The 17,084-nt window shown below is 48.6% G+C and overlaps 1 protein-coding gene across 5 annotated transcripts in view; it reads right to left on the bottom strand.

The window, feature by feature from the left end:
• The window catches only part of hth (Meis homeobox homothorax), a 482,965-nt gene that overhangs the window by 18,889 nt on the left and 446,992 nt on the right, over positions 1–17,084 (bottom strand). For all 5 annotated transcript variants that reach the window (XM_076370371.1, XM_076370372.1, XM_076370374.1 and 2 more), the window contains one exon: positions 11,364–11,422. In XM_076370371.1, coding sequence (XP_076226486.1) covers positions 11,364–11,422 — 59 coding nt within the window. The remainder of the gene's footprint in view (positions 1–11,363; positions 11,423–17,084) is intronic.

Here is a 17,084-nt window from a genome sequence, read left to right as displayed (position 1 = left end):
CGTCTCAGCCCCTGAGCCAGGTTTCTTCCTGCTCGCCATTACCGTGGCGAAGCCTTGATGGCGAAAGTGGTCTAGGGGGCAAACGGTCAACGAGACTCCGAGATGAGATAGAACAGGCCATTATGGCCGCGCCGATAAGATAGGTCCACCCTCCGTGATACGTGGTAGCCACGGCGTGGCCTTCTGGGTACGGCTTGATACACCGGACGCGATCCACGGCATGAAAAATCTAGTTCGAGGAGACGAGAATGGAACGACGGGGGCGGGGGGGCGAAGGGCGAGCGTGTCGAGGGGCGGAGAGGGACGGGCCGATGTCCAGCGCCCTCGAGAACTCGGACCTTATCTTTTCATACCGATCGTGACCGCCCAAGACTTCATTTCCGTGCTCGAGGAACCACCCCAACGTCAGTTTATATGTAACCACGGGTTACGGAATGGACCTCGTGGCTCGTTTACATGGAACTGATTTCGGTGCGCTGCTATCGGCCGGGGAAATTAGTTGGCGCGCACAGGCGATAGGAACATTGCGAACGTCTCCTTTGCGTGCGGGTCTCCTTGACGGTGACTCGAAATTCTTGGGATTGAATTTGTCCCCTGCTTTAACGCTGACCGTACAAATGGTCGGATTTAAAATTCTAGTTTCTAATTGTCAAATGATTGCACTAGGAAAGGTGTGTAACTGGGTACTTTTAAAGGAGATTGATGAAATATGGAGCTACAAGTTAGAAATAGAGAATGAAGCTTCGGTTTGAAAAAGAATATTTGACTTCAAGAAATCTGTATTAGAAGAATTCAGGGTGTTATTGACCTTTGGCACTCGGAAGTTTTTCACTGGAAATATTTATTCTCCGACGAGATGGAGACGATGTCCTTTGAAATTAATTAATGAAACGCATGAATCAAGGAAAGTTATTTCATTTCAATATCCCATGTATTGATGCATCATACAAAGTTTAGTATTATATATAAGACTTTATAATTTTGCAAATCAAATCAAGTGGTGACTTAGAGTCACCTCTCGAGTGCAGAGGGACAAAAGAACCGGAGCAGCGTTGTAACTTTGTTTCAGAAACGAAAATAAAACTCGGATCAGTCCAGTCTCCAGAATTTCGCGTTATTCCACTGAGCAGAAGACGTCGACAATCGGACCGTTAACACGACGGAATGCAATTTCCTCCGTTAAGCCCGTCGTCTGGTCCGCCAGGGCCCCGGCAAATAATAACATTTCTATAAGTCGGTCGTTTGTATTCGAGGACTGGCGCGCATGCACCCCATTTCAATTAACGTATGATCTATGTCGTATAAGGAGCCGTATCCAGGCACCTTTCAAACGATAGGGCCGTAATGCGCGGGGGATCGGCTCTCTAAGTAACTCTATATCACGTCTACGTGACACGAAACGCAGAGGAAAAAAAATCTTCCAAGGCCGAAGAGCACGGCAAGGGGCAGGAATCGTCTCTTTCGACTGTCCCCTAGTACTCGGTGAAATATCACTCTTATTTGTCAGGCAATACGCTGTCGGACCTGGTAAACAATAAACGCTAAAACGCCAGGTGTATAGGGGAGATGGAACAATTTGTAACGGACAGTGGGACGATTGAACGACAATTTTCTTAGGAATCGTATGGTCTAGAGTAACATTAGACTATATATTACTTCTGTCTAGATATCTTACGATTAAACTGATCTATGTGCAAATTCAAATTTTCAAGAACGCAATCAGAAGATCAGAACTACAGTGGAAAATGGATGTTCCTAACAAACATCACGAAAACTACCAGACATTTTATATGATTTTATGTCGTACGCATTCTATGCAATTTTCAATTCCATATTTCCCATAAAAATAAAAATCCGCAGGCTACTGATTCGAACGAATATCAAAAAAGCTTTAATCTTCCTCGACTCGGCATTCATCTGAACAACCAGTCACCCCATTAAATCGGATAATCGAGGTTCCACAGTCCCAACAGCCGCGTATCGCTGCAGCATCGAGAAAACCCGGTCCACGAGAAGCGAGCCCGAGATGCGGCGAAGCGAGTATCGCTCGGTAGACAGGGACGATGACGTTTCCGTCGGGTCAGGGTGCAACGGGTATGGGGTGACATTCGCAATTTCTACCGATTCCCGTTCCCCGGGACATCCATTTTATTTAGCGCGCCGTTGGACCGCGAGGGGCAGCGCGCGGGGGACGTTAAACCGAGCCGCGCCGAGGGGCTTTCTCTTTTTCTCCATCTACCGATATCCCATCAGCGGCGGCAGGAACGTTTACAGTGGCCTGGTGTCCGAGGCTACCGGGAGAGGATCTCCTTCCCTCCTCCGCCTCCTGCCTCCAGCCACGGGGGCGGAGGGGGGGAGGGTTTCTCATCGCCCGGGCCGAGTTAGCCAGATATAGAGTGGCGGCGGAGATCGAACCGCGCCACGGGGCGGTGGAGACGGAAGAAGGGCGAGCCGGCCGAGAACGATAGGGGGACGAGGCGCGGGGGAGTGTTTGGACCTCTCCCGAGATGGACACAGAGAATCGCCATTACAAATTGACAAGCTTGATTGATGGCCAGCGCGGAAGGGACGACGCCCGGGTCGATCCGATGGAAGAGGACGAAGGATCGGCCGGGAAGAACGAGGAGAAAAGGGGAATCGGAGACCAAGGGAGGTTACCGGCGGGGCCAGAGAGCAAGGGGATGAGGCCAAGTGAGATGGAGTGGACGCGCTGTACGCCGGCTGAACTGGACCCTGCGCTTCCAGGGACCTTCGAACGTCGTCCCGCGTGCTTCTGTATAATGGGAAACGATAGCCAGGGGTGACACGGGGCGCGGGGAGCCGCGTTATCAACCGAGACCTCTCGGCAAGTGCGTGACGAATGGTCCGCGAGGTGGTCCGCAAGGGTCCGGCTCCCGCCATCCAATTGGAATAGTCGATGACCGTCCGGAGATCTTTGATCCCGCGAGGAACTTTCGCTGGGAATTTCGGATCGGGTAACTTTGGGGTGACAGGCTGAAGATTATCGAGTTCCACGGTCTAGAGGGAATCTTGAGAGAAAGTGAACCGTAAGAATGAACCGTAAGTTACTATTAAGAAATTATCGCGGGAACTATCAACTCCGTCACTCGGTAAATTCTACAGCGAACCACGAGTTTCCCAAAATCCGAAGCTGGGGGAGGAATGATCGCGGCCGCTTCAGGCAGGAATCAATCATCGGAGCCACTCGCGCTCGATCCAATCGGGATCGCTTCGGGGATCGAATCGAATTAAAAACGGGCCGGCTAATTGAACGCTAATCGGCGGATGCGTCACGGATCTTCGACCGCATGGGAAAACGATCGAGCGAATGACAGTCGGGCTTCCGCGAAAGCGGGCGTCGCGGCAGAGCACGGGAAAAGAGGGAAGAGAACGAAGACGACACTGGAAGGAGGCTCGGCCGACACGGAGCCGACCTTTCCCCGGTGATCTACGGCTCTGAACTCTCATAGCTTCGCGTTGACCCCCCTGGCTACCGGCGGATGCCGGGAATAATAAGCAAAACCGGCAATTAAGATATCTTCGACCGGCTACTTTCGCTCCCTCGCCCCCTCCACCGGCCGGCGATTCTCCGTACGCGTAAATCGAACGACCGCGCGTCTCGTAAAACGCGCGGAACGCGGCGTGTTTGTTGGGACTGCCGCGGCCGACGATTTCGCGGTAAATCGTTTACTGCGCCGGGCCGCCGCTGCACGATCGAGGCATGCCCCCGTACCAGGAATCGATGATCGCTCGGGTCAGCGGTGTTCATTAGGCGCAATCGGCGCTGAGCCCCGCGCGATCCACGCGATCTACTCGCCTTCTTTGTAGCGCCGGGTAGCGCGATTGTAACTGATGGTGTCGTTGCTTCTTTGATGCGTCTCTAGCGATGGCAAGGACTCCTTAAATTCCTCGAGGATTTCAAATGGGACGATTGCACCGTTGAGAGTTGTTCATGTATCTTCGTTCCCTTTGAATATTTCCTTCTTGGACCGTCGAATTAAATTTCATTGTAAAACGCAGGTATCCTTTTTTAAAATGAGAATCTATTTCCGATAGAAGGAGAACTGTTAATTATCTCAGTCTTCCATGCGACTCGGAATCTCTAAACGGAAATATATGGTAAAGAGCGTTCAATGGATTCTCAACGCAATGAACAATATTCAAAAAAGGACAAGCTTCTATATCTAAAAAATTGTACGTAGAAGTCTGACAGAATTGGATAGAGCGAAGTGAAATTTCTTCAGTTTTTAAGGAAGCGCAGGGAACTGTTCGAATCGATTAATTCCTTTTTTTCGTCCCATCGCATTCGCGTGGAAGATAAAGGAATTAATTGCCGGCCGTTCGCACGGTCGCGGAGCAGAGGAATATTCCGGCGGAGTCGCGCGCTATCGAAAACAACTTGTTCCCCGTGAATATTGGAGTCGAGGAAGGCCGGGGACCGTTGGTGCGCGCCCGGCCGTAGAGGTTGGCTGACGCCTTTTATCGCGGCATCGTTACGAAATGCACCGTACGGTCACAGCTTTACGGTACTTCGGGGCTGCTGTTACGTTTTTACTGCGTCGTTCCGCGAGCACGCGAAGGGACGACGATTCCGCCGGCGTTGCCGGTGCCGGCAGTAACTGTATACAGTGCGCGTCTTGGCGTCGGAACGCCCGGCACCGGTTTAAGGTAAGGGAACACGCGAAACTTTTGATAAAGAACGCTGCTATTCGCCATCCCCCGGCGGCAACGGACCATCCCCACCCCCCCCGGGACTTCGAATTGTTCGGAATTTATGGAACAGAAACAGCAACACCGGCTCCGCGAAATTTTTCGCGCTCTCGGCTGCGGAAATTAAGTTTCTACTTTATCGGGGATTCGAGTCGGAGACTCCGCTATCTCTCGGGATTTTAATTAATCTACCGTGGATACGGAGTTCTACAAATCGGATACTCACTCGATTTTCATCGTTCAATTTGCAATTGAAAAATAATGTTTCGTAATAACGTAGAATCAGAGCTACTGTAAATCTAATCGATTCGAAGGCAAACAACTTCTTTCGACGCCAAGGAACCTTTTCCGGTAAAATATTCCGACACCTAAGGAATGAATATTTAACGAAGTTCCAACAAAGCTTTCGTGTTTGAGTAAAAGCTCCCAATATGAAACTAGTTCAAAAAATCTAACGGCAATTCCCCGAACAATGAAACCTCGCGTGCGAGCGGTACAGGCATCGGATCCCGCTGCATCTGATTACTTTCGCGCGGGCCGACGCGCCGTCCGTTCTAGAATCCGCGAATGAGCGGCAGTCAAATATTTACATAGTAAGTGGCGAAGTTATATGATTTCCGCGGAACCCTCGGAGGGGTGGTTTCTGTTTAGTATCGCGGCATTTAGTGCCCGCGATACACCTCCGTCAATTCCGCGGCCGCCGCACGCGCGTTTTCTCGGAACCCATCCAATTTGCGCGCGGCACAATGCGCCGGGTTTTCCGCGTTTCGACGGCTGCTTTATGATCTAGCCCTGGTATTTTTGGAACGCTCCGGCGGTCCCGGCTCGGGGATCCTGGCGGGGCGCCGTTCGAAAACAGACGCCCTTAAAAATATTACATTACACTTTCAAATGGAACGGTCAGCCCGTGTAAATTAAATTAAATCGCTGCGCGCCACGGAATCAGCAATCGGCTGATTGAAACGCTCGGGGATGACACGGTTCTTGTGGTCGCGTGAGTCACGTTCCTGGGAGAAAGGCATTCGTCAAGCAACGCTAAGGAACAACGGAATATTCTTCATCGATCGTAGTATAGACATTCGTCTATACTGACAGACGTTCGTTCGTGTGTACGAGACTAGCAACGTTCTAGCAAATGGATTGTTTCGTTTCATATAGTATAGCTTGTGAACATCTAATAAAAATATGAAACGAAATATACTGTAATAATTAGGTAAGTATGGTTTAATTGATTATACGTATAATCGAATAATTCTTCAAATACATAAGAAAGGAAACAGTGAAGTCGAGACACTGTATGGAGAATACAATTTAAAAGATAACTTGTTCAATGTTAGATGTTCGGAGAATTCACTGTTAGATTCTGTGTATCATTGTAGAAATAATTCTTATGATTTTTAACCCTTTGCACTCGAGAGGCGACTCTCAATCAGTAAAATTATAAAAACTTTCAACATAAAATGCTGAATAAAGTATTAACACATGAAACGGAAATAAAACAATTCTGCCCCATAATTTGTACAAGACTTTTCCTGATGTAAGTTGCAAATAACACTGTTAATATTTTATCAGAGAATAATGAATGTAACGAAAAATATCGTCGAGTGCAAGGGTTGAAACAATGATTCAAAGTTTGCTTCGCTGTCGGCGCGTTCTAAACCGGAAGAGAAGGATCAGCGTGAGTCGGCTCGATGGCGAGAAGGGCGCTCGGATCCCCCACACGCCATGAACCTAATAGAATCTCCGGACGACACGAAAGCATCTTGTAAGTCATAAAACGATACTCCGCTGGTTTATACTTTATAGTTCGAGTGGATGTCCGCCTGTGTACCATACGCGCGATTGAATGGGGGAAGGATTTAAAAGGGATCGCCGTTTTACGGCGGGTATTAGGAGCGGTACCGCTAAAACCGTGCACGATACCTTTACTGCCTGCCCCGCCGTGAGCGCGTTCAGCTAATTTTACACTAATTTTCGCCTGACGGATAAACACCGCGACGATTCGCTTAATCATCCGGAAGCCCGTGCAACAGTTTTTCAGGGAAGAGAGCCGATCGTTAAATTCGAATATTCAGGGAGATTCTATATCCGCGCGCCGCTGAATAGGTAAAATAATGATATTTTAAGAACGAAACTCGTTGAATTCACACCTTCATTCTGCCGCTGACAATCGATAACCAACAATTAAGGCAAAGGAAATCTATTGAACGATACTTTAACCCTTTACGCTACTATGCCGAATACTCGAGAGTAGACTTATTAGGAAGTATCCTCTGTCGAGACATTTCCTAATTGTATCACGTTATACTATTTTTAATAGTAGCGGAAACAGAATTGTTTACATTGTTTGTTGTTAACTAATTGTCTTTCGAAATACGTTTTAAGCCGTTAAAGTAATACAGAATTATGGAGAAGTGAAAGGAACTCGGAGTGCGAAGGGTTAAAGTTCTTTGCGGTTTCGCTTCTTCATTCCGTTAAAGGATATTCTGCTATTGCTTCGAATTTGCGTTACGAATATAAACAAGCTCTGAAGAACCATATGCGATTGCAACGAAAAACGACACCGGAAACTACTACTAAGCAACGACCGTAAGATCCGACTGACTGTAACAACCGCCTTTTCAATTACAACCGGTGAACTCTTTTTTCTCAACGCGGAGCCCACTCGGACGAAGGAAACGAGCTCGAAAATATTAACGACATTTCGCACGCCAGACACAGTTAGAAGAATCAGCGATCAGGCTGCGTCGACTCGTGAATCATCAGCGGTACCAGAAGTCGCGCATGAAATCACTGATTGTGGCCCGTCGTTATCAACGCAGCAAGAACAAGCTCGTCAACGGGCCACGCGGAACCTGGGAATAATAACAATAGGCCGCGGGCCACGCGGAGTCAATGCGGAGCAGCTGCGATCCCCGCGTAATGAAAGTGTGATTGATGATCGGGCCGACGCGCGTCATTAGCTCGGCGCGAAGAAGCGCGACGAAGGAGGATGCGCCGCTCGCTGTCGCAGCGTACGTCGCCGCTGAACGTGTTCTGAATTAGCGGCAGCGCCGCTTAATATAATTCGAATGAGCTGCCCCGTCCCATGAACGTAATATTTCCGCATAAAAGAATATGAGCAATGACGCAGCTCGTGCGCGGATAATTTAAATGCTGCGAGTCGGGACCCGGCTCGACCCGGAGCGACTTGTGATTGCCGGCTTGCGTCGCGGAGGAAATTAGATTCTGAAAGTTGGAGTCCTAGAGATACCGGACTCGATGTCCAACGTGTACGGATCGCCGTGACGTTACATTCTTACGATGACACAGGCTATTTCATGGATTTATAACAGCGGAAGGTAATTACGACGAATGTTTTCAAAAATCTAGTACAGACTATATCTCTTCTACATTGAAGGCGAGTTTTGTTAAAGATTTTCATTGATATTCAAAGATTCAGCAAGAGGATTCTATATTTCGTATGAAGTTTGAAAATCGTATTAGCAAACGAGAAGACTCCGCGATGAGCCGGATGGAATAGTTGAAAGCCTTAAACGGAACTCCACAGCCGGCCAATCAATTTTTAAGCAACACACCGGTCGCCGAGTCGAAACGCTAAATTATCGATCTCCATCGGAATAAACCGTGTCACCTCAAGCCAACGAAGCCAGACGTGAACATCGGTTTCGCCGGGCCACGGGGGACCGTGAGCGTTTGAGAGACACATTTATCTCGCTTCCGTTCGAACAAAATCTGCCCTGGGGCCTAATGCTTCGGCTATTAAGCTTTAATGGACTGCTGATCGTCGGAGGAAGGAGGAAAGGGCGGACGCCGGGACACGGTCTCGGAGGAATTGGAAAAATGGCCGGGCACCGGGTAGCGCTCGGCCGGCTCCGTGAGCGCTCGCGAATTTTTCCTCCGGCCGCGGCTCGGTTATCGGCGCCGGGGAAACGCCTCACGGACCGGGAAAGTCCACGGAATTCTCACGTAACCCCATCGATTTCAATCGAGAGGCAAAGCCCCGGCGAGAAGGCCGAGAAAGGGCGGACGGGAGCGAGACGGTGGCCGCTGATCAGGATTGACTCGGGATGACAATCTAACGTACACGGGTTTCCACTTTACTCGCGGTGCGGACGACAACATTTCGGCTCGTTAGCTCCCCCTCGACCCCGTCGCTTGCTCTCTTTCCCGAATTACCACGCTTACCCCTTCGACTGATGGTGTTTGCGACTACGTGATCGCTGATCGAGGGACGTTCTCAGGAGCGAGTGTCGATACGCGAACGCGTTCTGCGATCGTTGCAATGTTTCCGTTTGTGTGCTTCATTCGGATATAAGATGTATTAGAAAACAAAAAGATTAACCCCTATCATTTCCAAAATCCGAGCAGTAACTGTAACATCTCACTGATATTCCAGCCTAGAATACCCTGGTCTCGCTGATTCCGACATAGCAGCGACGAGTGAGACTCGTCGAAGCAGAGGAAGGTGAAAGCCAAAATGAAGAAGCGTCCGAAGTGCCCTCTAAAACCCAGATTCCACTGACGGCATTCGCAAAAAGCGACCCCTAAACAGGCAACCCTGGTAATCAGATCTCCCACGGCGCGGTACATCGTTTCCGCGCGCGGACAAGTGATGCCTCGTTCCGGGTAGCGGAATATTCCGTGTACTCGCACGCGGGCGGCGAGCGCCGAGGAAATCGCCCCTAAAGCCCCGGCGTTCGCCGTGGCAAACAACCCGTAACTCAGTGAGTGTTTATGAGGGAGCCGCTCGTAAAAATGCGAGCAGTATCCGCGGGCCGTCTCGACCGTTTAACCGGACCACCGGTTCGCGGCCGAGCCTCCGGTTCCGTGGAAACAAAGAAACCCCGAAAAAGACACCGGCCAAGGGTGAGGGGAGGGACGGCTGTATGTTGCCGGCTCGTAAAACTCGGCCTGATCACCGGCGCCAATTATCCCGCCGTTATCCGAACGTTATCCGGAACGTTATCCACCTTCGCCCACCCGGGACCTTCACGGAACAGCCCTCCGCCGCCATCATCCGAATCACAAGCGAACCCTTGAGCCCCCGAAGAGAGGGCCGGCCGTCAGAGAGCGGCGCTACTCCCGGCGTGGAACCCACCCCGGCTAGGTAACCGTTGTTGTCGCCTTTTACTGCAAACGAAGTGATTCCCTCCTCGTAAACGCGACGTCTTTACAGATTACACGGCCCGGATACGCCGGGGGTCGCCTTTTCTTCCCTCCTGTTTGCTTTTTTGCTCGCGCGACGCTGGGGACCCGGCGTGTAGCGTTAAATTGGTCGGGTGGTTTTAGGCGTATCGTAACGCGGCCACCCTTGTTTCGTTTCGATGAGTATCTGATCGTCTTGCCGCGACAGTTTTTGGGCAGAAGCCGGTTTCAGGGGAAGTTATTGTTTTGAGATTCACGCGGAGTTTCCAGTGATTCTGGATTTGAGTATACTTTAGTGGTGTTTATAGTGTTCTTTCTAGGAGAATTCTATGCGTTCTAGTTGTTGAATCATTGTTTATTTGTGTAGGAAAATTGTAGTGAAATTTTGTCCTGTGATATTTGATTCCCGAGGTAATCGTGTTTGGAAGCTTTAGATACGGTGAGTAGGATGAAGTGTCCGATCGTGATTTACTGTTTCTACTTTTAGGGGCTAACGCATGTGTATTGACGTTTCTGTCGATTACCTCGAGAACGAAATTTCATAGGAGAAAGTGTTTATATAGTATAAATATTAATGGAATGAGTGACGAGTCTAAACGAGTCTAGGGATAATCGGCTTTCGCCAAAGGAACAAGGCTAGAAATGTTTTGGTGCTAATATGATGAACCTTTTATTGATAAATGATCAAGATGGGTGCGGCACTTGGGAACGCGATCACTTCCTAAGCACCCGTTACATGAATTCAAACGGGCAACACGTCACGGTCAATTGCCTGGGACGAATCGAATTAACGGGCGACGTGATTGCCAGTTTCTAAAAGTTTATCATTCAAATAAACGTCTTACATCTAATAAGAGAAACTTCAACCGAGCACTATACTATTTTCCTGTTTATCTAACTGAATCAACGAACAATAAACTCCTAAACTATAGAAAGGTTAAAACAGTACAATCAACTAAACTAAAAAAATCGAGTAATTCCCCTGGCGAAAGGAAGTATTCGTACAATCATTGAAAGGGGACTACATTAAAAATATAAAAAGTTTTCCGTTTATAGGTAGAAGATACTTAAAATGATTAAGCACGAGAGAACATAAAACATCGTTGTGTTTTTCCGTATGAACGTTACAAAGGATTATAAAACTACGCAGTAAACGATAAATCATTGTATAAAAACCTACGAGAGGCTGCGTTCGATAACACGTGAACGCGAAAGTTAAAAAAAAGAAATGAGAAAGAAAGGAAGTATTAAAAGGGGATTAGAAAGTAAGCTTAATAGGGATAATTATGCCGTTTCGACGAACGCTCCTATCGGATGGTGTTCCTTCGTTTCGACGCGCGCATCGATCTACGTCAAGCGATAAGGACCGGGTGTGTAACCCTCGTGATAAGCCGGATAAACGTATCCGTGATGCATGCCCGGCACAGGTGACATGAAATTATACGCGTCTTCGGTGTTGTATGTGTGTGTGTAAGGATCTGTTGACAGAATGGGGCTCGTCTTACCGGCTCGATTGCTCTGGTCGATCATTGGCTGGACGATTCTACGCCTCGCGTTGATGAACCTGGAACACAGAAAACGGAGGGGTTCAATAAAATATTGTACACTTTATAAATCGAAGTTTCACTTCGAAAATATCTTCTATCAGAATTTTCACCCCATTTAAATTACTTGATATTCCGCCGATTAATCTATAATTGTAACGGATTCTTTCTTATTTTAAGGTAATACAATATTAGAGACTTCGTACGGATTTAGATTTACAGAAAAAGACTTACCACGTTTCTAATAAATTGGAACAATGAATTCTGAATGAGAACGTCGCGTTCCAATATCTCTCGAGTTTTCTATTATAAATTTCACCGACAGGAGGACATTAATTTTCCGTCGGTTAAACTACTTGGTATTCTATAGGTTAATCTATAATTGTAACAGACTCTTTCTTATTTTAAAGCAATACAATATTAGAGACTTCGTACGAATTTAGATTTACAGAAAAAGACATACGCTTTTAATAAATTGGAATAATAAAAAATTGAGTGAGAACGTTGCGTTCCAAAATCTCTCGAGTTTTGTACTATAAATTTCGTCGACATCAAGACATTAATTTCTCCTCGGTTAACTGTGGGATGTTTCATTAGGAGTCGTTATTTCTATGAAGCGTAACCAAGCATTAAATACATATCTTTAGCAAGTATTTGAGATTCTAAGGTTCACAGGTGATCGGGGAATAGACAGCTCGAAAGAAGTAAGCCGGAACGGTGAAGGGTTAACGTCAGCAGATAATCTAAATGGAAGCGCAGTCATTTAGTACCACGAACTATGTAAATCTCTGTCCAACGTTAGTAGCGAGGAATCTATTCGGGTAATCAGAGATAACGATTCCAGTCAGGTAGCCAGACGTATTCATGACTCATTATGTAGATCAGTGGATCACGGGTAGCAGGCATTAGGCGATCGCCGCGATAAGGTCGAAAGCTCGGTCAGAATGCGCGTACGTACGTCGATGTATCGTTCATCTCAATTTGGCCGGCCGGGGCGGCACCGTCGATATTTCATCGGCGTAAGGTCGGTAATTGTCGGACGTAATTTCCGGCCGAATCGTGTATGTTAATTTGACGAAGTGGCCGAGCGAAATGCACGGGAGAAAGAGGGCTACAGGTGCGCGCCGCTGCGCCCAATCAGAACTCGTCCTATCGATCCTACTCGTGTACACGTCAAAGTCATATCCCCTGTCGTTCATTGGCAACGTCGAACATTCGGACCGCCGCGCTATTTTTCTAAGACATTCAGGGAATCGATGCATTAATCGCATAAGAAGCATTTCGATTCGTGACAGTAGAGAAAATAACTGTACATAGTTTCCGCGAAGAATCAACTGAATTATTATTTGTACATCTAGAAGTATATTTCTCCATTCTAACGAATATCCAATTGTTACCGTTTCACTCATCGAGTAAAAAGCATATCTCTTCAGTCTGACCAGTGACAAGCTCATACTACTGAAAGCTATACTCTGCACTTTCATCACAGCCGTCCGATGTCTGCTCTGTGATACGAGTATTATTTGAACTAGCGACCTCCGAACGCTACGTAAAAATGGAAGTAAGATCATGCTTCCAGATATGAAAATGAATTATTACAGGCATTAACCCTATTCGCGGTGCATTGCGTTTATCGTCTCGACGTCTAAACCCGAGATTACCCGACTTGCGCTCGAAAGAATCGAACCACCTAGGAATTGACAAAAATAAATACATTCCTGTCCATCCTACAGCAAAGTGACTGCCTAGCGGAACCGACAGGCCCGGAAACAAAAAGAGCATCAGCCGAACCCAGCGAACCATTCGAAAAGTCTAACCGAGTAAACTGTTTCAATTCGCAAGCGTGAACGCGCGCTGGAAATGTTCGAAAAAGCAGCCGGAGGGCAGGCGTCGTCCCTCGAACGCGCGCGCGGAAACTCGAGCACGACCTATTATCTCGCTAACAACGGGGGAAAAAGGGGGCGGCGTGTTGTCGGGAGGAGCGTAACACGGGGCAAGAAGCGACCCGGCATCCTCGATACGTCATTAGCCACGCTGAAGGAGCTTCCGTGCGAGCGCTTTCCAAACAATAGATCTGCGGTCTATTTCGAGGCTGGTGGAGGTCCAACCCCGAGGGGGTGGCAGCGCCGACTGCGGGGAGGGGAGGGCGGCCGTCGGAGAACGGAGAAGATCGCGAGGGATGGCGGGCTGGAAGGAACGAGGAGGAGAGAAAGGAAGACAGGCGAAAGGGCGTACGTCAGCCGACGTCAGCGTCGCGGCGCCCTAATGGGCGCAGACGCCGGAAGTGATTGGGTTTCTGCTCGACTGACTCGAGAGCACACCCCCTTCCCGTCGCGGGGAACCATGGCGAACGGGGGATGAAGAGGGCGCAGCCGGCGAGAGGAAGCGGCGGCAGCTGCAGCCCCTCTTGTTTCGCGGCGCATCTTTCTTGTCTCCTGGACGACTCCCAGCTCAGCCTTATGAATAATAATTACCGAACTCTCGATGCACGGAGCCCGGGACGCGAACGAAGCCCCGTCGGAACCGGAGGAGCTGCGACAGAGGACTTCGCGTTCGATTAACGCGACCGGCCACTGCTCGACGGGTGTATCGATGCTGATGCACGAGAGCTCTTCAGGGGAGGATTGGAAGCGTGTTCCTATTGCGTGACGGCTGACGGAGGGGGATTATTGTGTAGAAACACTGATGCAGTTTGGAGACTTTGAGATTTAGGTGGTTGATCATTGTACATTTCCTTTGTTTTTCCAAATCGCCTTTAATCATTGATCTGGGGTGCCATCTGACCTCTCTGATGCGAAGGGTTGAGGTAGTAATGCAGAGATTTTTGGAAATCGCCATCTCTGTTATTAATTGATCTGAGATATCATCTGACCTCTCTAATGCAAAGGGAAGTATGCTAGTAGTCCAAAGAGAAGTAGATTGCAATGATATATCAAGCAAACCGCGTTGTATTTCGTCGAGCTCCAGTTTCCCATACTCCAGCGCGCGCGTCGTCGAACATAAACAGTGGCCATCGAATTGCAAATTTACACCCCTTTTAGAATGCCCGGAACGGAACACCGAGGACCGTGCATCGCAGCCTGTCCAGCCAGAAACGAGTCGAACGAGTACATAAACGGCAGGAGGATCGCGGCAACCGACTCCCTTCAAAGTCAAGGCCTCGGCTATCGTTGGTTGGAAGAGTATCCCTGCTTGTATAAACCGAGGGCCCGTTCCCAGCCCCCAGATACTCCTAAACGCCTCTGGTTCCCCTTTGGCGGCGTAGGCAGCGTGTCACAGCCAGCTGACTACCGTCGGCCCACCCCCGCGCTGCTCGCCCTGGCAACCACCCCCGTGGCTGAAATATCGCCCGAACAATGGCGCGCAGCCCCTGGCCGAAGGAGAACGGGGAGAAGGAGAGAGAGGGAAAGGGAGAGAGGTATAGGCAGTGGCAACTGCCCAATCTTTCCTCTCTTTCCCAGGGACCGGGCAAATATCTTCGCCACCGGAAAACTTAAGCTCGCCGCGCAGAAAACGGACAGGATAAAATTTTACAGTCGAGGTGGCGGCTGGCAAACGACTCGATCGACCCTCCGCGATCCTAGCCGACCCTCTTCGAGACTGGTTGCTCGGTTTCTGCGTTAATTCTTTACGGAATGACATGATATCTTTCCTTGGCAATTTTTTTCGCTCGTCTGGAGTTGCTGGTTGTAATGCAGTAATCGGGGGGGGAATCACTACCAAGTATGCAGGATGAAATTCGTAATAAATGCTGTGTTCGAAACACGTTTCTGAAACGTGTTATTTTAATGTTATCCGCAAGACTTCGTGAAACGGAGCGTTGAAAACATTCCAGTGGATTGTTTAAGAGTTAACGTCTTCAGGAATGATACAAGTTATGTACTGCATACGAGTTTTTCCCTTGCACCGTCGATCTTCAAACTTTTTCACCTTCCTCAGGGTTGCGAGTTTCATTCGTGAGCGTCGGACAGGCGTGAACAGTTCCAGGTGCGGTCCGGCGTTGCGTCGATCGAGGAATTAGTTTTTACGGTTATTATCGTGATTAAAAAGGAGACGATGGGAGAAAAAGATCGCGGGACCGGTTACGCGGGGCTGCAATTAAACGCGAGGCTCTATTTTCACGGGAAAGCCCGTCGCTCGGCGAGATGCGCTTTTTACGGCTTTATTATCGCGCGCTATCGTAATGGCCCACTAAAATTATCGGTTTACGATGCAGCGCCGGGATCCAACGTCACCCATCCCACCCACCTCTCGCCGGGGGTGGCCGGAGCATATTGTGGAGCGGGAACCACCCCTGGATGACAAAACACTTTTCACCGCGCCCTCCTCGTGCTTTCAGGATTTTAATGCAGTTTTGATTATGAAGCCGATGGGGGGGCACATCTCGGTTTCGCGGCGTGAAACAAACCCGACAAAACGCGCCCCGTCACGCGAGGGTCTGCCAAACGGCGGCCCTCGTCGCCTCGTCATCGCGCCGATTCCGAATTTGAATTTTTCATCGAGCCCGACGCGACGCGACGCTTTCTGTCCGCGCGGGGACGATTTAATAAACGGATTTAATAAACCCTCTCACCCGTTTCGCGGCAAGGCGGCAACAATTTTTGCCGATAGGGGTGAGCGCACGGTGGAATTGTCTTTGGAAATTCCGTTTCAACTGGAGGAACGATGTGAAACATTTAACCCTCTACGCTCCAGACGTTTTTCACTGGAAATACTCAATATTTCCCAATGAGAATACTTTCTTCCAATATTTCACGTATTGATGCGTCACACAAAGTTTAATAGTAAATATCAAGCTTCACCGTTTTGCTGTGTCAAATCAATTGGCGCCATTGGAGCGCAAAGGGTTAATAAAGTGAAATTCACGTGTGGAACTTCTAAGTCCGTGGAAGGAATTAAAAGTTCTTGAAAAATTCGGAATGATTTTTAGTGAGAGTTTATTAGCGTTTGAAGCGCGTGTTGAGTATCTGAAAGATACAGTTTTCCCCGAGTGAAATGATCATTTCCGTTCGTCGAAAGTCGATGAAAATTCGGTCGTCCGCTCGGTTAACCTACTTACGGCGTCCACGATTCGGGAGAACAGGTCCGGAAACGTTCCGGCGCGATTGACAAATCGCTGATACTCATGGCGGTCGGGTTCGAAGCTCGTCGTTACTTTTTATGGCGGCCGGGGCGGGGGGCAAGAACATATGACACGGTTCCGCCGCGAAAAAAGGCATAAAAGCCGGAGTTACGACGGGGGTGTCTCCCGCATGACCTTCCGGCGCCGTGACGAAATTTAGTGCTCTCCGAGTGCATACATGAATAATGCTTGAATTTGCTTATACACACGCCCCGCGGATCCGATTTATATGGTTTTTGGAAACGCTTCGAGCCGGGTGTAGATCGAATGACCGGGGAAACGTTCGCGGGGTGAATTCTGGCGAGAAATGGGCTCGTTCCGGCTGAATCGGTGAAATAGAGGATCTCGCGTTTATCTGAATGATAAAGGTGCCGTAATGCAACGGTGCAATGAGAATAATGCGATGCATATTAATTGCGATCGCTGAACCGAAAGAAACATTTCTACAGAGAAATATAATGAATATCTTCAAATCATTTTAAGTCTCCAAATATTAGAATGAACAGCATTTCTTCTATTAAAACAGTAGGAAACATATTCTATTCTTTTGGAATGACAAA

The sequence above is a fragment of the Nomia melanderi genome, chromosome 8 (genome assembly GCF_051020985.1).
Source record: "Nomia melanderi isolate GNS246 chromosome 8, iyNomMela1, whole genome shotgun sequence".
NCBI classification, from domain to species: domain Eukaryota; kingdom Metazoa; phylum Arthropoda; class Insecta; order Hymenoptera; family Halictidae; genus Nomia; species Nomia melanderi.
Note: the sequence above shows the minus strand (reverse complement) of the source record. Positions and strands in the feature narration are given on the sequence as shown.